Source organism: Paroedura picta, chromosome 14 (assembly GCF_049243985.1).
Source record: "Paroedura picta isolate Pp20150507F chromosome 14, Ppicta_v3.0, whole genome shotgun sequence".
Classification (NCBI taxonomy): domain Eukaryota; kingdom Metazoa; phylum Chordata; class Lepidosauria; order Squamata; family Gekkonidae; genus Paroedura; species Paroedura picta.
In genome coordinates, this window is record NC_135382.1 from 39,094,229 (window position 1) to 39,111,151 (window position 16,923).

Genomic DNA, 16,923 nt, shown 5'->3' on the forward strand with positions numbered 1-16,923 from the left:
AGGCCCGATGGGAGACCAGCCACAAGCAGCCCCCACGGAAGCAACACTCCCTGTTTTTACTGGAAAGCGGGCACAAAGGCACCTACTCTCCTTCCCCAACAATTACAGCCCCCCCCCCCCGGTCAAAATATCTGGCTCTCCCTTTGCACTGACCCACTCAGATGGTTTGAGGCATCCAGAAAGCGCACCTGAGCCATTCTGCCCTCTGCAGGGTTGTGGTGAGAACGCTGGAATGCCAGCAGGGAGACCCGGGTTCAAATCCTCCCGCTCCGCTATGCCATCTTGCAGGGTGACCTTGGGCCAGTCACAAACTGCCAACTTAGCTGACCTCACAGGGCTGTTGTGAGGAGAACCAGCACGGTGTGAGCCGCTTTGGGTCCCAGTTGGGGAGAAACAGGATCAGAATGAAACACAGAAAGAAGAACTTGTTTTGGTTGGCCAGTCAGCCAATTAAGGCAAAATTAGGCATTCACCATGGTGGGGAGAGAAAACTCTCCAAGCTTTTAGGCAACGTCTGTACCAAGAGCCGGACGTTAAGAGAGGCGGCCTCTAATCTGGAGTTCAATTCCCCACTCCTCTTCCACATGCAGCCAGCTGGGCGACCTTGGGGCAGTCACAGTCCTGATAGATCTGTTCTCACAGAGCTCTCTCAGCCCCACCTACCACACAGGGGGTCTGTGGTGGGGAGAGGATGGAAAGGTGTTAGTAAGCGGGATACATCCCCCCCCACACAGCTCTTCTTCTCCGGAAGAGGCATTCTCTTGTGTGTGACCCTGAGATGGGAATGCCTGGGCTAAGCTGATAATTGCTACCCACCTTGTTAATTTTTTTTAAAAAGACAATTCGCCATTTCATTAAAAACCTGCTGCCTGACTAATCAGCAGCATGGTTTAAAAATAGATCAAAAGATTTGCAAGGGATAAAGCAGGCAGGTCAGCCAGCAGCAGCAGCAGCAGCAGCCCACGTTGCGGCTTGGCTGAGGTTTTGCTGCCGTCACTACTTCACCTGTTCAAGTCAGCTGCGCACACTTCCACGACACCCCCCCCCCCGTGCACTGATCTTCTGTCCACCCACGGCGTGTGAACGCATGGCCGGCATGGGAGACCCACCTCACCCAAAGCACGTCCCCCATGGACCCACCCTCCAGCCTGCAGGTCAGCACAGTGAGACTGCCCTCCTGCATCCTTAATGGCCTCCAGAGAGAAGGTCGGGTGGATTTTCAAGATGCGGATTATCCCCTAAATCACGGGTAGTCAAACTGCGGCCCTCCAGATGTCCATGGACTACAATTCCCATGAGCCCCTGCCAGCGTTTGGAATGGAAGGGAATGCAACCCTGAAGCCCTCTGTCACAGGTGGCTATTTATTTATTTAATTGTTTTAACATTTATACCCCACCCTTCCTTAGAGGCTCGAGGCGGCTTACAAAGTTTTAAAGATACAACAATAGTAAATAGGCTTGACATTCTCAAAATCATAATTTAAATTTAAAATCGACTCTTGTCTATTCCGCTTGCAGGCCACCTCCTCTTTAGGGGCGTTAGACGGCCGCAGGGCTGAGGCGGGAGGTATAAGTTCTTGGAGAACTTGCTTGGGGTGGACCTTCAAGCAGGGAGGCAGCGCCTCGAATGAAATGTGATTTCTGGGCCTTTCGGAACTGCCTTGTCTTGCTGCCCCCGTAGAACTGCTGAAGGTCCTGCAGGGCCCCGATCCCCTCAGGTAAAGCGTTCCACTGGGCTGGGGCCGGGGCCGAAAAGTCCCTGGCTCTGGTTTATGCTAATTTCACCTCCTGGGGGCCGGGGACCCTGTGCAAGTTTTGACTGTTAAATCTTAACGCTCTTTCTTTCTTTCTTTCTTTCTTTCTTTCTTTCTTTCTTTCTTTCTTTCTTTCTTTCTTTCTTTCTTTCTTTCTTTCTTTCTTTCTTTCTTTCTTTCTTTCTTTCTTTCTTTCTTTCTTTCTCTTTCTTTTTTTTTGGGGGGGGGTGTTGGAGGAGACGGTCCTGTAGATACAAGGGTCCTAGACCGTTTTTGCACCAAAATCTTGGACCTTATCTGGTCTCCAATCCGGAGCCAGCGCAGCTGGAGGGCACAGGCTGAACAGACATCTTCTGAAGGAAGTCCTTGCAGAGGTGCAGCCCTTCCAATTACACCCAATGCGGTCTGGGGTGGGGAGAGCCACAGAGAGTAGGGTCTTCTCCTGCCGATCTGTCTGGGGACGTGAAGGCCCTGGGGTGGAGGTGGGCTTGCCAGAGGCTGGTGGCCAGGACAGTCACTTTCAAGAGACCAGGAGAGGGAACTAGAGTGATGTTTTTTCTCCTCCTTCAGTATGTCTCCAAGGATTAAAACAGGTGATGGGGGGGGGAGTAGTCCAGCAATAACCCCTCTCCAAAACACTGAGGTCTAGTAACTTCTGTAAGTGAATTTGCAAGATTTCCCCATAGTCAGAGAGTGAGCTGGAAGCCAATGATGTACTGAACCAACTCTTGCGTTTCTCCAGCCTATGTTCAAAGTTGAGCCCAACTGAGAATACGCAGTCTTCAAAAACACATTCAAGACTCCTGAACTTCATTTATACCCTGCTTTCCCACCCACTCCCGCGCACAGGGACCCAAAGCAGCTCTTATTGTGCCCCTCTCCTACATTTTATCCTCACAACATCCCTATGAGGTAGGTTAGGTTGAGAGCATGTGACCGGCCCAAATTCACCCATTTCCTAGTCCGATGCTTTGACCACCACACCCGCTAGTTTTTGGCGCATGGCCTAACAACCGCAGCAGCCAGTGAGTAGCACAACATTCAGTTTGTGCAATTCAATTTCAGGTTCCCCTGAGCAAGCCCAGCGTAATCCGGCCCTTTAAACCTCAATTACAAAAATCATATTTTAAGCCACGTTCCCTCGGCCTTGCTGAATTTCTTTTAATGTAGCCTAGAGACAGAGCCCTCCTTGCCGAATCCAATTTCAGCCAAATCGGTCCAGAACTCTTCCGGGCCTCTCAGCCAACGATGGCTAAGTTATTATCATCAGTTATTTGAGAAACATTAGATCCTGCTTTATAATCCAATTGGAGCAGCACTCTGTTTAAACTTCACAGAGCAGGCGTATTTCTGAGAGTAAGTGGCAGGGACACACACACACAAACACACACACACACACACCGCTGAAAGATCCACAGGAACGCTCAGCAAGGAGGTCCACAAGCAAAGGGCACCCAAGTCCCTCTCAGCCAGGGCATCACCGCTGCAGAAATCTCTCCCAAGAGAGTCCCACCAGAGCAGGTCGGCCTTAAATGTATACAGCAGGCAAGCCACAGCACGTGCAGGGTGTGGGGACAAGTGCTGGGGCATTCACTGGAAGAAAAAGAACCGTCTTCCTTTCTAGCCTGCTTTTGACTACCAGAAGGACTCAAAGGTTTCCAATTGGTGAGTGGCCCAAAGTCGCCGGAAAGCTGCACAGAGAGGAGGAGGGGGGAATCGAACCTGGTTCTCCAGATCAGAGGCTCTTAACCACTCTTAAGCACAACACCCCACTGAGGTTGTCCAGGGCAAATGCTGGACATGAGCGGGCTACCCCAAAGGTCATAGTGTGTGTTCTCCCCCTTCAGACCCACAGTTGATGAGTGAGAGGGTTGTGAGTGTTCTTCATAGCGCAGGGGGTTGGACTAGATGACCCAGGAGATCCCTTCCAACTCTAGGATTCTAGGATTTTAGGTGCCGCTTCCCTTCTGACCCACAGCAATAGGACAAGCGAACAGAAGGCCCTTCCGACCCCCGCCTCTGTCAGCCTCGACAGGAACCTCAATCCCAGCAGAAGGTGACACAGCCCTGTCTGCTCGCACGGCACGGCATCACATGCGCAGCCAACCACAGGCCATGCCCCACCAAAAACTATGGGCTCCCCTTGTTTAAGCACACCAAACGGGAGTTTTCACAGGCTACAATAAATGGGAACCGGAGTCGACCCGTTCTCATGGCAGGTGTGATCGGGAACGCCCCTGGAGCGGTCCCCATTTTGGAAGTCTTGAGTCAGGCGCAAGGCAAACTTTTAGGGAGACAGACAGAGAGAAAGAGAGAGAGAGAGAGAAGAAGTGCCCCCCGGCGCTAACTGCCACACAGAAAACCCATTTCCTGCAGCCGAGACCTCACAATCAACCCAAGTTCAGCAAACCGCCAGGGCTCCTTCCTCTCTCCCGTTCAGCTGATGCCACGGGGAGCGCAAAGAGTCTCGGGCACCCAGCACCCAGAGCGACTCACGCCCCCCCAGGTGAGCCAGTGGAGCACCCAAGGGCAGTCATATGGGGGGGGTGGAGGGGGGAGCAGAAAGGGCAATCAGCCCGACCCTCCCTCCGCCCCCTTCGTGGTCTCTTCCGCTCACCTTCTGAAGGTGGGCCAATTGTGCCAGGGCATGACAGCTGAGACACAAGACCCGAGAGTGGGAAGTGACAGCTAATGCCACGGGCTTCTAGCCCCGTCCCCCTCCCCGCCCCGAGGAAGGTCCCCCAGAGCGCCGTGCAGGGGAGGCCGAGGGGAGATACAAAAGCACCCGGGGAGGAGGAGGGGGGCTGGGGAGGCGGGAGAGACTGGCAGTCGCCACTTTGGGTCTGTCGCTGCATGATCAGAGCTCACTCATCCGTGAAACGATATTAGGCACCAACTCGAAAGTAACTTCACACCACGCGCCTTCATTCACCTTAGATTACTTAAGTGCTTTTGCCGCTCGCTGCTAAATAAAACAAGACTCGCCACTTAGCAAGCCAAGCGGGGTGGACAAAAGGAGTGAGATACGCTATACACCCCAAGGGCCGGGCGGAACCTGATGTGCACTCAAGTTGCACATGGCTTTCAGGAAGGGAAGGCTGAGCCAGGGAGAGGGAGGGGGGGGGAGGCAGGGGCAAGAGGTAGGGGGGGAGGTCCTTCCACTGGGCTCCCCCCTCAGCAGCCATCCCACCCACCTCTCCAATTCACTCTAGAGTTGCCCCCCCCCCCCGCAAGCAAGCGACCCCATTAGCACTGGGGCGAGCGACCCCCCCCCCCCATTCCTGCATTGCTTGCCTAGGAGCAATCTCCAGGAATACAAGCGCAATTCTCGTGGCATCATCATTTCATCAGCCCCGCGGCACCCCTCTCGTGCCCAGGGGAGTCCCCAAGTGGAACAGGGGCTGCAGAAGGGCACCTCCCGAGCCAGCAACGTGGCACAACCCAGGGTTGCTTTACCCTCCCGTAACCCTCCATGCCACCCTCACGGAGTCTCCGGTGCCGCGCTTTCTGTCCCGCCGCTGGCCGCCGCTTTCTCCCTTCGTCCCTCCACTGACTCTGCTCACATGCAAACGGGGCCACCGTGCCTCTCAGAGAGTTCCTTCGGGGACCCTAAAGAACCAACCCGGAAAACGGAGAAAGGAAGGCAGCGGGAGGAGGGAGAGGGACCTTACCTGGCAAGAAATAGAGAGGCGGTTTCAGTCCAAACATGTTTCCTCTCCCAGTTCCGAGGCATCCAGAGGGGGGAGGAAAAAAAGAAAACAAAAAACGGGGCTGGCCGAAGAGGAAAAACTAGAGCAAGGGGCCACCCGGCGGGTCTGGCTTTACCCAAAAATGTACATACGTTAAAAGTTGGATCTGAAGAAGCAAAGCAAAAAAGAAAGAAAAAGGATCGAGGTGGCGTCTTTTTAAAAAGGGGGTCTGCGGTCAGCCCGGGATCTGCGACGCCCAAAGCCCCTCCGTCAAAGCCCCGCTGCACCTCGCATGTCTCCAGGTGCCCCCCCCCGCTTGCCTTTGGAGTCCAGAGAAAGCCAAAGAGACCCCCGGCACAGAGCAAAAGGAGGTCGGGTGCCTGCCTTCCTTCCTTCCTGCCTTCCTTCCTTCCTTTTTTCTGCCTCCTCTTCTTCTTTCCCCTCTTTTCCAAAGAACCTCCTTCAGGGATTACTCACTGGGAGCGAAAGAGAGCAGAGTGAGAGCGAAGGGGAGGGAAAGCCAATCGCCCCCCAAGACCTGCTGGAAACCCTCTCTTTTCCCATTCAGCCACTTGAACGTGGGGGGGGGGGGAGAGTCAATGGGTTTGTTTTCAATGGGGCTTCATGTGCAGCATCAAATTAAAACGGGGGGGGTTGATAGAAGGCGAAGGCAGTGCGAGGAGGGGGGGGTCCGGCGCTCTCTGGTTGTCAAGCAGAAATGGGGCTTTGTTTTTCCATCCCCCCCTTAGCTACCGGTTTACAAAAGGGAAAAGGGGGTGGAGAGAGGGCGGGCGGGCGGGCGGTGGGGGGTGTGGTGGGCGGGCGGGCGGTGGGGGGCTGATGCTGAGAAGGGCGGCAGAGGAGGGCTCTTCTGGGGAGGGAGAAGAGGTCCTTGAGGAGATGGCGAGGTCTGGTGCCAGCCGCCAAGGAGGGGCACCGGGTCCCCAGGGCGGCCACCGAGGGCAGCTCCCTCCAGGGCTCTCAAGGGGGGGCGGAGGAGGAGGAGGAGGAGGAGGACGGGGGAAGGACCAGCCCCGGACAGCCGCGGGAAGGAGAACGGGCGGGCGCGCCCGGCTGGCAAAGGGTCCCTCCGGCGACTGGCGAAGGAGAAGCAGCGGCAGCAGAGAGCCGTTTCGGAGGGGCCCCCCTCGATCAATTTTCATGCAAGAATCATTATCGGTAAATGGGAAATCTGGCGCGCTGACAGCGAATTTGTCTCCCGTAATGAAAGGGAGAGGGGAGGGAAGCCTTTGGCATCTGTGCCGCTCCTACACTGCCCTGCTGGCCCCTCCGCTCACGGCCGGCACCCACCACCCCACCCCACCCCACCCCCCCACCGCTGAAAAGAAGGGGCTGACCCTCCCAGGTGTGCAAAAGAAGAGACCCCCCAGGGGGAACGAGTGGGGGGGCAGCAGTGTGTGTGTGTGTGTGTGTGGGGGGGGGTTACAAACAACAACTGCACCTCCAAGCAGCCCAGCAGCACCAGATCTTTCTCCCTCTGCCTATTTCCCCACCACCCTCCCCTCCCCTCTTCCAGGCACGACAGCTGTTGGTCCAGGAAAAATAATTAACAGCAACTCCACACACACACACACACACACACACACACACACACACACACACACACACTACACAAGCTGCTTCAACTCATCACTGAATACAGAGCGGAACTTCTTTTGACCTCCACCCCCCTCACAAAGGCTGACCTGATTTCAAGGCCAGAGTTCACTCTAGGTTGTGCCCAAGAAAAGCGATCCATGGACAGAATCATAGAACCACAGAGGTGGAAGGGACCTCCAGGGTCATCTAGTCCAACCTCCTGCACAATGCCAGAGCTCACAAGTGCCTGCCTGCCCACCCACAGTGACCCCAATTTCATGCTCAAGTGACCCCCCCCCCCATACACACACACACACTAAAACTCTCCAGAATCCAGCCTGGCCTGGAGGGAATTCACCGACCATCCCACTGTGGTGATCAGCAATTCCCTGGGTCTGCAAGGAAGGGCCACAAGAGACAAACCCTGGCACGTCCCTTCCTGCCCACCCACTCACAATCTGCCCATGTGCATAGAAATAGCTTTCTGGCCTCCCTGGCCAGCTCCTGCTCTCATTTGTCACATTAGTCCTTTGCAACCCAACCAACCACAGGACAACTTCAAGACAAAAGTGATGGATTTGAACTCATGGCATCGCTTGGAACAGGGGTAGTCAAACTGCGGCCCTCCAGATGTCCATGGACTACAATTCCCAGGAGCCCCCTGCCAGCGAATGCTGGCAGGGGGCTCCTGGGAATTGTAGTCCATGGACATCTGGAGGGCCTCAGTTTGACTACCCCTGGCTTGGAAGAACCAGGTGGTGCTACTAACCAAACTCATGGTGGACTCTTGGGAACGCCTTCCTCCATTCATCTACCTGTTCCTTTCATTTTTAGCTCACCCTTCCTCCAAAGACATCAATTGCTCCCTCCTCCAGTTTACCCCGTCACAACAACCCTGTGGGGTTGGATAGCCTGAGATCGAATAGATGGCCATTGGCGTGTTCTCTCTCCACAAACTGTGGGCACCCATCCTTCCCTGAGAGCCGCAGGTGGAGGAGGAATCAGTTCTCAGGCGCCCCAGAGAAACAAGATTTCTGCTTGGGCTGGTTTTTAAGTCTGATTCAGTTTTATGAAGTATGGGGACCACTTCTAAACTCAAGGGCCCCTTGCTAGTAATCCCACGTCTCCCTCTTCTGCATAATAAAACGCAGCGGAATTTTACATCTGATGGCAGTGAGCAAACTTGGATTTTATTTTCCTTCTTTAGTGTTTATAGACACATTGCCTGCTTGAGCAATAGCTGATATTCCGTGGCCACTTCATGCATTATGCAGGGCAACCCCAAATTCACCACTGAACCTTCCTCTCCAAGCTCTCCCACACGATACACAAACCGGGATACAGTCTTTACCTGGGAGGTCAGGTTAACCCTCCTTCCCCCAAATAAACTGGTAATGCTGGGATCCTGGAAGATAAACAGACAGCAATAACCTACAGTTTCCAGGGGGAAAAGGGTTTTTAGCAGCCGGGAGCCCCTTGGAAATTAAAAAAATGTGGGCCAGAGAGCCTCCCCAGAGGCTCCAGTCTTGAATTCAAAACCCAAACAAAACCAGAGCTGAGATGCATCTTCAATTTTAAGCTTTCACTTCATCAGGTGCAACTGGAGGGGGGGGGGGAAGAGTCCCAATCGGTTTGGTCTTCACCTACCTGGCTCCTCCCCTCCTCCCCCCACACCAAACCTCTCCCCATCTGAAACACTCCAGTTCAAGAAGGCAAAAAATGTGTGTGGGATTTTGCTTCACTGCATAAATAACCCACATCCGGTGCTGATAACGAGCAGCTCTCCAAGCAGCATTTAAAAAGCAAACCTGCTTGGGGGGGGGGGGTGCGCAAGCACACCGGAGCCTGAACCCCCCCCCCATCATGCAGGTCAGCCCCCTCCCCCCCCCGCCTCCCACGTTCTGCAGGCGGGCAAAGAAGACGACACAAATTGCTCGCTTCCGTGCATAAAAATCTCCCTTCGGGGAGCATATCCTGCAATTAACGCATGCCCACAACTCCCCTGCAAGTAACCGCCTGCCCATATATCACTGTCAGATCATCTCAGCAGAGCACGGCAAGGGAAAGGCCCTGGAAACAGCACCGCAACAGACTCCCACCTCCTGGGGGGGGGGGGAAGGGTGACGGGTGACATTTTGCAATCAGCAATGCAGATGGGAACCGAGGACAGGATGCAGAGAGGGGCTGTTCCCTGCAGCAGGTACTGCGTTGAGCCCCTTGTTCCCCCTGCTAAAGAGGCTTTGTAAGTTTCTGTAGCCTCCCGAAAACCTGCAATGCCTGTTTGACCAGGATAAGAGAGAGGAATCCCAAAGGAGTTTTGGAGAGGCAGAGCTCATGGCGGCCCCACACTGCCTCTGCAGAAGAAGCAAACTCTGGTTCACGAGCACTTCGCTGGACATGAATTTTGTCTTTATGATACGCCTTTGGAAACTAGTTTAATTCTGCCGCCGCAGATGAACGCACCTCTCCGCCTGCATCCACCTGCCCACAGGAAACAGCCGGATAGAAGAGTCAAAAGCAGCCCCTCTGTGGACGCTGTGCAAAGTGAAACCGTCACAGACACGACTTTTAAAAGAACTCTTGATGGCGTTGCATGTTCGCACAGGTGTGTAAAATGTCATCCAGCCCCAGCCAATTTATGGCAACTACATGGAGTTTCCACAGCCAGAAGAACGCTCTGGTTTTATACCCCACTTCTCAAAGCAGCTTACAAACACCTCTCCCCACAACAGACACCCTGTCAGATAGGCAAGGCTGAGAGAGCTCTGAGAGAACTCTGCAGGAACAGCTCTAAGAGAGCTGTGACTGGCCCAAGGTCAGGCAGCTGGATGCATGTGGAGGAGTGGGGAATCAAACCTGGCTCTCAGATTATATATTGTTTTTGTGCGCTCCTGTACTGTTCCTCTCCCCAGATGACAGGCCGCTGGTCTTAACCACTACAGCACACTGGCTCTAACCAAGGTGGTCTTCCATGGCCTGTGTCTCTACAGCAACTGGTCTCCCACCCAAATACTAACCACAGCTGACCCTGCCTAGCTTCTGAGATCGGAAGAACCCGGGGTCGCTGGATAAAAATGCAATGGAAAGATCTGAAAACCCCCCAAAAGCAGACCTGGAAGAAGCTAGGGGAATGCCTCAAGACCCCGCTGTGCTATAAGCCCCCCATGCCATGAGCGCCAATCTGGGCCAGTGGGACCCTAAGGAAACTCTGATGGGAAACACACAGGACTGTGCTTGGAATCTTCCACCTGTGCCTCATGAGCAACGCTAGGTCAGAGCAAAAGGACAACCTGCTACGGTCGCTGGAGATTTGGGGGGTCGAGAGCAAGGTTTGGGGAGGGGAGGGACTTCAGTGGGGTATAAGGAGGCATTTTCTCCAGGGGAGTTAGTTGTAATCCCAGGGAATCTCCAGCCTGCTCCTGGAGGCTGGCAACCCCATACCTAACCTTAGCCTCTGCGGCTGTGTGAAGAAATGCCAGCCGGCCTTGTTGAAAGGCTCAGGAAGGGTTTTAGCCAGTCTGTGAACCTTGCAAGGCCGATCCAAGCAACCGGGGTTCGGACCGGGAGCACAGCAGGGCCGGACCCTCTGAGCGGAACGCAGACTCCCTCCCACCGCCCCCCACACGGAAAGAGCTGCCCACGGCAGCCACGCCGCCCCTCACACGTCCTCTCCCCCCCCCCCTCCGTTCTGCGTGTCCAACTGTCATTCTTTTATAGGTTTTTAATTCACCGGGATTACCCGAACAACGGTGGTAATTAATACTAACTCCTCCTCTACCGTATATGCTAATAGCAGGAGCCATAAAAATTAATTTGCAAACACGTCATTACACAATCGCTGTACAGGCGATAAACCTGCAATTATAGGCCAATCACGGAGCGGGAGCAGAGGGAGGGGTGCCTGGCCAGTGTGATTCCTTCCTTTCCTTTCCCTTGCATCAGGCTACGGAGGAGAGAACTGCTTCCCAGCGGAGAAGTTCGGCTCCTCTGCAAGAAACAGGCTCCCACCAGGCTGGCGTTAAAAGCCCCGGGCATCTGTGTCCCTACAGTCACCCCAGCTCTTTCTCACATTTATACACCCCACTTTTCCCCACTCTAGCTGGGCTTCAGAGTGGTTTTAGAACACTGTTTCCCCCTCCTCCTTTGTCTCATGACAACAACCCTGTAAGGTAGCTCAGGAGCACAGTCTGTGTCAGGCCCAGGGTCACCCAATGGGATCCCACAGGGACAAGTGGGAATCCGCCCCCGGGTTTCCCTACTCCGAGTCTGACCCGGGCCCCACACTAGCTCTCCGCATTGCTCTTCAGTGTGCACAAAGAAGCCAAGCCCATAAAACTACTCCCTTCTTTAAAAATACTTTTTTTACTTGTCTTTGCTCTCAAAAGATCAGCGCAGGAGATCCTGAAGCTCTCGGGGAAGATGTGTGGCCCTTTTTGTGGGTCTCCCCCGCTACTCATCCGCCACAGGCCAGAGTTTCCTTGCTCGGTGCCTCAGTTGCCCCAGCCGTAGACGTGACCCAGTTCCTGGAGGCGTGACGTGGCCTCATTAGCTTTGAGTCGGCACGGCTTTCTCGAGGCAAGGAGCCGGGCTGGGAAAGGCGGAGAAAGCCAGCAGGGCCTGCTGGACGGGCTCCGTGGGGGTGGCTCGCCTGCCCACGCCCAGCGCTCCCAAGCCACGCTCCTCTCCCGTGGGCTGCCTCTGGGGCTGCAAAGGGGGCAGGGAGTAGCCCGGGGAGGGAGGAAAGGGAGGTAAAACGCTACTGTGCTACCCCAGTTGAGCTGCTCGCGAGGAAAACAGCCTTGCAGGAGAGGCCGGGGGGGGGGGAGTGAACCAGCCCCCATTCTTGCTGCCAAACACCTTCCAAGCTGCACATCAGCGACCGACACATAAGAAGCTGGACGGCTTGCAGACTCTGACATAAAATTAAACGGCCACCATTCCTATGGCGGGTAATAAAGACAACGTGCAAAGGTTTTCTTTGGGGGTTTGTGTTTTAAAGCAGGGGTAGTCAAACTGCGGCCCTCCAGAGGTCCACGGACTACAATTCCCATGAGCCCCTGCCAGAATTCTCTGGCAGGGGCTCATGGGAATGGTAGTCCATGGACATCTGGAGGGCCGCAGTTTGACTACCCTTGTTTTAAATGAACAGCAACTCAGCACAGGCCCCTCTTGCAGGGAGGGCGGGAGAGAGGAAGGAGGGCCGGCTGGCGCCCTCTGGTGTGGAAGAGGGAAACTGCTCTCCGGCACAAGTTATTTGGCCTGAAAGAAATCCATTCCCCGTCCCCCCCCAGGCAGCCAGTTCCGGAAGGGAACGAGCCAGGATTTCTGGGCTCTTGGCACTCAGGGCGGCCGTATTCGGCCACCTTCCCATTGAGGAGAAACACACCTTCCTTCCAGACCATCTTTGTCGGCATCAGCTTCCCTGCCGGCTGCCCCCCAGTTTCTAGAGGTCTCTTTCCTGCCGTTTCCCTCATCTGCCCGGTTCTTCGCAGCCCAGCATCCTTGGAACAGGACAGGAGCTGTTTCTGCCAGCCCAGTCAGCGGCCCCCCCAGGGTGCCAACAGGGAAGCCGTGCCTGGGGGGAAACGTGGTGGCCGCAGAGAAGGAAGGTAAACACCTCGGCAGTCCACATCTGCAGGATGCACACCAGAACACCGCCAGCTGCCTTGGACTGATGCAGCCCTTCCAAGGCAGCCCTAATTGGCAGTGGATCTCCAGGGTCTCAGGCAGAGATCTTCCCCGTCTCCTCCTGCTCGGTGCTTTTACCTGGAGCTGCTGCAGGGGACTGAACCGGGGACCTCCTGCATGCTAAAGAGATGCTCTACCACTGAGCCAGGTCGCTCCCAACATACACGAAGCATCAAGAATCAGACTCTTGGTCCCTCAAAGTCAGCACTGCCCATGCAGGCCTCTGGACACACCTGTGCGGTGGGGGTGGGGGTGAAGCAGGTCACGTGCAACGTGAGGCTAATTCTGAAACGAGGATGCCAAAGCTGCAAGTGGGGGAGTCAGCAGCCCTGTTGTCATTCTCCGTCTCCCCCCTACGCAGTTCCGGGCGGAAATCACAGAATCCTCACAGACTTGGCCTCCGCCCAGGCAAAGGGCAGCCAGCCAAGACCCCCTTTGCAAGGGCAGGGAGCACCCCCAGCAGGAAACCTGCCAGCTCATATCCACGCCACATTCAGAACACATGAAGCCACAGGTGGAACTGGGGTGCACCCCGACCCGCTCAGACTCAAGTCCACAGATACGTGCGACGCCATGGAAAAGCAGCCACGAGTGGTACCCGCTATGGCTCAAGTGCAGGGAGACCCGAATTGCTAGCTGGCCCTGTGGCAATGTTTCGGCTGAGACGCTCTCTCCAGAATAAGGCCGGGGAGGGACATCTCCTAAGGAAAGCGGGATTAGATCTGGATGAAGGTGGAGGGAGGGACGCCAGCAATCTGAGAGATGCAGAGGATGCCACATTACGGTCAGAGGACGGGGCCGGCCTGAAAGGGTGACTGATGAGGGTCAAAACCGAGAGTGTCAAGCAGGATTACAGCCCTCTGTTTGGAAGAGCCGAGCAAGGCTTTTAACTACAGGATGTTTCGGAGGACATCATGCGTGCACAGAAGAAAGGGTGCCCATGGCTCACACACCCTGGTCCTCTCCCTCGATCCAAGGAAAGGAAACCGTTCTCAGTACTTAGTGCAGGGCTCAGACACCCACCCGGATGCAGGCGCCAGCTGCTTTGTGCAGGAGACGGGGAGCGGCAGATATCCCCCCCCCCCTCCGTCAAGAGCTGCCTCCTTGCTTAATAGCCCAGTGAAGAGCAAGGTGTTTCAGGAGAGCGGACGCCTCTTTCGTGCTGCTGCCGCCCCAGGCCTCTGCCACGAGGCACTTGGGCACGGGAGATAAACTTCGACGAGCGCAGACCAGACTGGCCGTAAACTGGAGGCTGCCTCTCAAACAGACCGGCAGCTGCAAGGGAATGGGGGGGGAGTGCAGGAGGGGGGGCTTAAGCAATTAAAAAGGCATCGCATTTTCCTCCTCCTCCTCGCAAGCAAGGAAAGGCAGAAGAACAAATCCCCACCTGCAGGCCATATATCAAGGGGGGACACCCCCTCCCCCAGGAGGAAACAGATAGCAAAGTTTAACGGTTCATCCAGAAGCCTGGATTGCAGAACGATGGGGTCAGGGAAGGGTACTCCAAGGTAGGGGTCTGACCCACACAGGGACTCCCGACCTACGCCAAGCTGTGGGAAGACTGCTGCCCTGGCTAAATTGTTCCGAAGACGCTGCCTCTTGCTCTGGGCTTTGCACCTGGCACCTCGGCCTCCCCTCAGAACACACCTGTCCCATAACTGGGGAGGCTGCACTGTGGGGAGGGAGAAATCCTGATCGACAGGTGGAGAGCATCACAGACTGGGCGTTAAAATGCGCTTCTGGTCCAGATGCACAACAGAGAGCACTGGCCAACATGACGGTATCTCTCTCTCTGCTCCAGACAGCTCAGTGCCTGATGTGAGATGCTGGATGATGCTAATTTATGCACTCGGGACCCTTGCCCAATGGGGACTCAAAGCCTCTTCCCCCATCATTCTCCTCTCCTCTATTTCATGCTCACAACCACCCTGCGAGGGAGGCGAGGCTGAGAGGATGTGACTGGCCAAGGTCACCCAGAGAGCTTCCATGGGAGAATGGGGATTCGAACTCAGGTCTCCCCTGTCCTCGTCTGACACTCTTAACCTCTTTTAGCGACACCAAGCAGCGTTTCCACAGGTTGGGTCTTGTTCCCTGCCAGGATCTCTCCCGCGGGCGCTTGGAAGCCCTCTTGCCCCACGTAACAGTATGGCTTATCCGCTAATTTAAAATCTTTTTAAAGCGCCTTTCCACTCAACTCAGGGTCCCTGGCGGGCAGGCATGAGTCAGTCAGAGGCTGGAACAGGCTGGCCGGTGGGGGTAGAAGAGGAAGCCCCCCCCCCTATTTCCAGTAACACGCTGTGGAGAGGAGGATATCTCTGCAGACTTTGCAAGGGTCCAGCTGGGGGGTTCCTGGATAAGGAGAGGAAGTCAATTAAACAGGACTGGCTAAAGCAGATAAGGAGAGATTAATGGAAGGGGAAAGGCCAAGGCAGACCCCTGCCAGGTGAGTGAGGGGCCCTGAAAGACCCTGAAAGTCCCTTCCCCATTCCAGGTGCATTTCTTAGGGCCTGCACAGCTCCTGGATTGGTGGGAAAGCCTATCAGACCGCCAAAAAGGAGGAGAAACTGGAACCCAGGACTGTAGCCCCTTAAAGTTTGCAGCGGACATTGCCGCAGGCCAGGGCAGACAGGGAAGTTGGCAACAGCTGAGCTTTCTGCGGGGGAGGAAAGGAGGGGGGAGAGAGCAGCAGGCCATGGGGGTGGCCGTTCTTTCCAGCTCCTGTGCAGGCGGGGTGGAAAATGAGGCCAGGTGGGAGAGTCCTTCCAGCACAGCACAACCCACCCATGGCAGAGAGGGGAGGCAGGGGCCAGGAGGAGCCACCCCCAAATTCAGCTGGGCGCTAAACTGGCATGGGGCCAGGGCCAGCTGCCCCAGAGACGACACCCTCCCCACTGCCTGGCAGCTCCAGGTGCCCCTGTTGAGCGCCAGGGCCGATTGGAAGGAAGAGGAAACAGCAAAACTGGTCTGACGGCTCTTTTTGTCCATCACAGCCCAGGGCAGCTGCAGCGGAGGGGGTGGAGGAGTCCCAGCACCCAAGGACCCCCCTCCTCCCCCCTCAACCCCCAACTCCCCCCTAAGGGCTAGAAAAGGGAAAGGCCTCATTTGCAAGCAAAAGGGGATCCGGCCGTTTTCAAAGACGCTGTTTCTTTTTAATTTTTGTGATTTATTGATCCGCTCCCTCAGCCCCACCCTTTCCCCTGCCGCCTGGAACGCTTTCTTTCCCGATTAGAGGGGGCATTAATGAGGCCTCTGATCAGCCGCCTGCCGGCCTGCCTGCCTGCTCGGGTGAATTGAGGAAGGTTCAAGTAGCAATTTTCCATTTGCACTTCAAATGTTAATGAATGTCCCTGTCTCGGGTGGAGATCCCAGCGATAATCGTGGCTGGCCAGGTCAGCAGCTGCTCGAGGGGAGGGCTGGAACTTTTTGCTTTTACATTTCTTTGGGGGGGGGGCTTCTGACACAGGCAGTAATTGCCCCCCAAACGAGACCCGCACTTCCGTCGGTTGTAAGGCGCCCTAACCACAATTCAGGGGCGCATTATATTGTGCCCTCAAAGCAACACACCAGCTGTGGGCTCGTTCCGGAAAAGACAGCCCTGCTGGGCCAAGGTACAACCGTGGGTGCAGGCACCCACATGCCCACCCCCCTCGCAAGCCCTTCTCCCTGCAACCTCGCCTTTCTCCCCCTAAATAATTCATCGTTTCTAATCCCAGGGCCGCAGCATGCTGGCTCAGAGGCAGGCGCTCTCAAGGAGTAACGCTGACGTCACTGTCGCTGCATTAAAAAAACCCCAATGGAGTGCAGTGCTGAGCCCCCATGGGCACTTCCTCCGCCAACTTCATCGAGCGCCGGCAGCAACGCTGGTGCCCCCGGGGGTGCTCCCCGGGCGGCTCAGGGCGTGAATCGAACGTGGCAACGATGCCCGGCCTGTGCCAACAGCGAAGTTAGAACTTGGACGCCCGGTCGATGCCCCCCTCCCTTCTGGCACGGAATGGGAAGACACGCTGGGGAAGACATGGCCCAAAACAGGGGTTTTCCACACTGACCTCTGTGCTTCATCAGGCCCTGCAGGAGAGTCCAGGAAAGGAATCAGACTGTGCCGGGGGGGGGGGGGGGCTGATCCGAGGCTCCCTGGACTGCCAGTAATCTGCCTCTGTGCCCCCCCCCACACACACACACAGACAAGTTTCTCC

General features: G+C 55.7%; 1 protein-coding gene across 7 annotated transcripts in view; it reads right to left on the minus strand.

Moving 5' to 3' along the window:
* The window catches only part of GSE1 (Gse1 coiled-coil protein), a 262,796-nt gene that overhangs the window by 93,087 nt on the left and 152,786 nt on the right, over positions 1–16,923 (minus strand). The window contains exon 1 of one of the 7 annotated variants that reach the window (XM_077309978.1): positions 5,426–5,682. The exons of the other annotated variants lie outside the window; for them this stretch is intronic. Within the exon in view, the coding sequence (XP_077166093.1) occupies positions 5,426–5,462 (37 nt within the window). The 5' untranslated portion in view covers positions 5,463–5,682. Of the gene's footprint in view, positions 1–5,425; positions 5,683–16,923 lie in introns of those variants that run through there. 7 annotated transcript variants of the gene reach the window in all.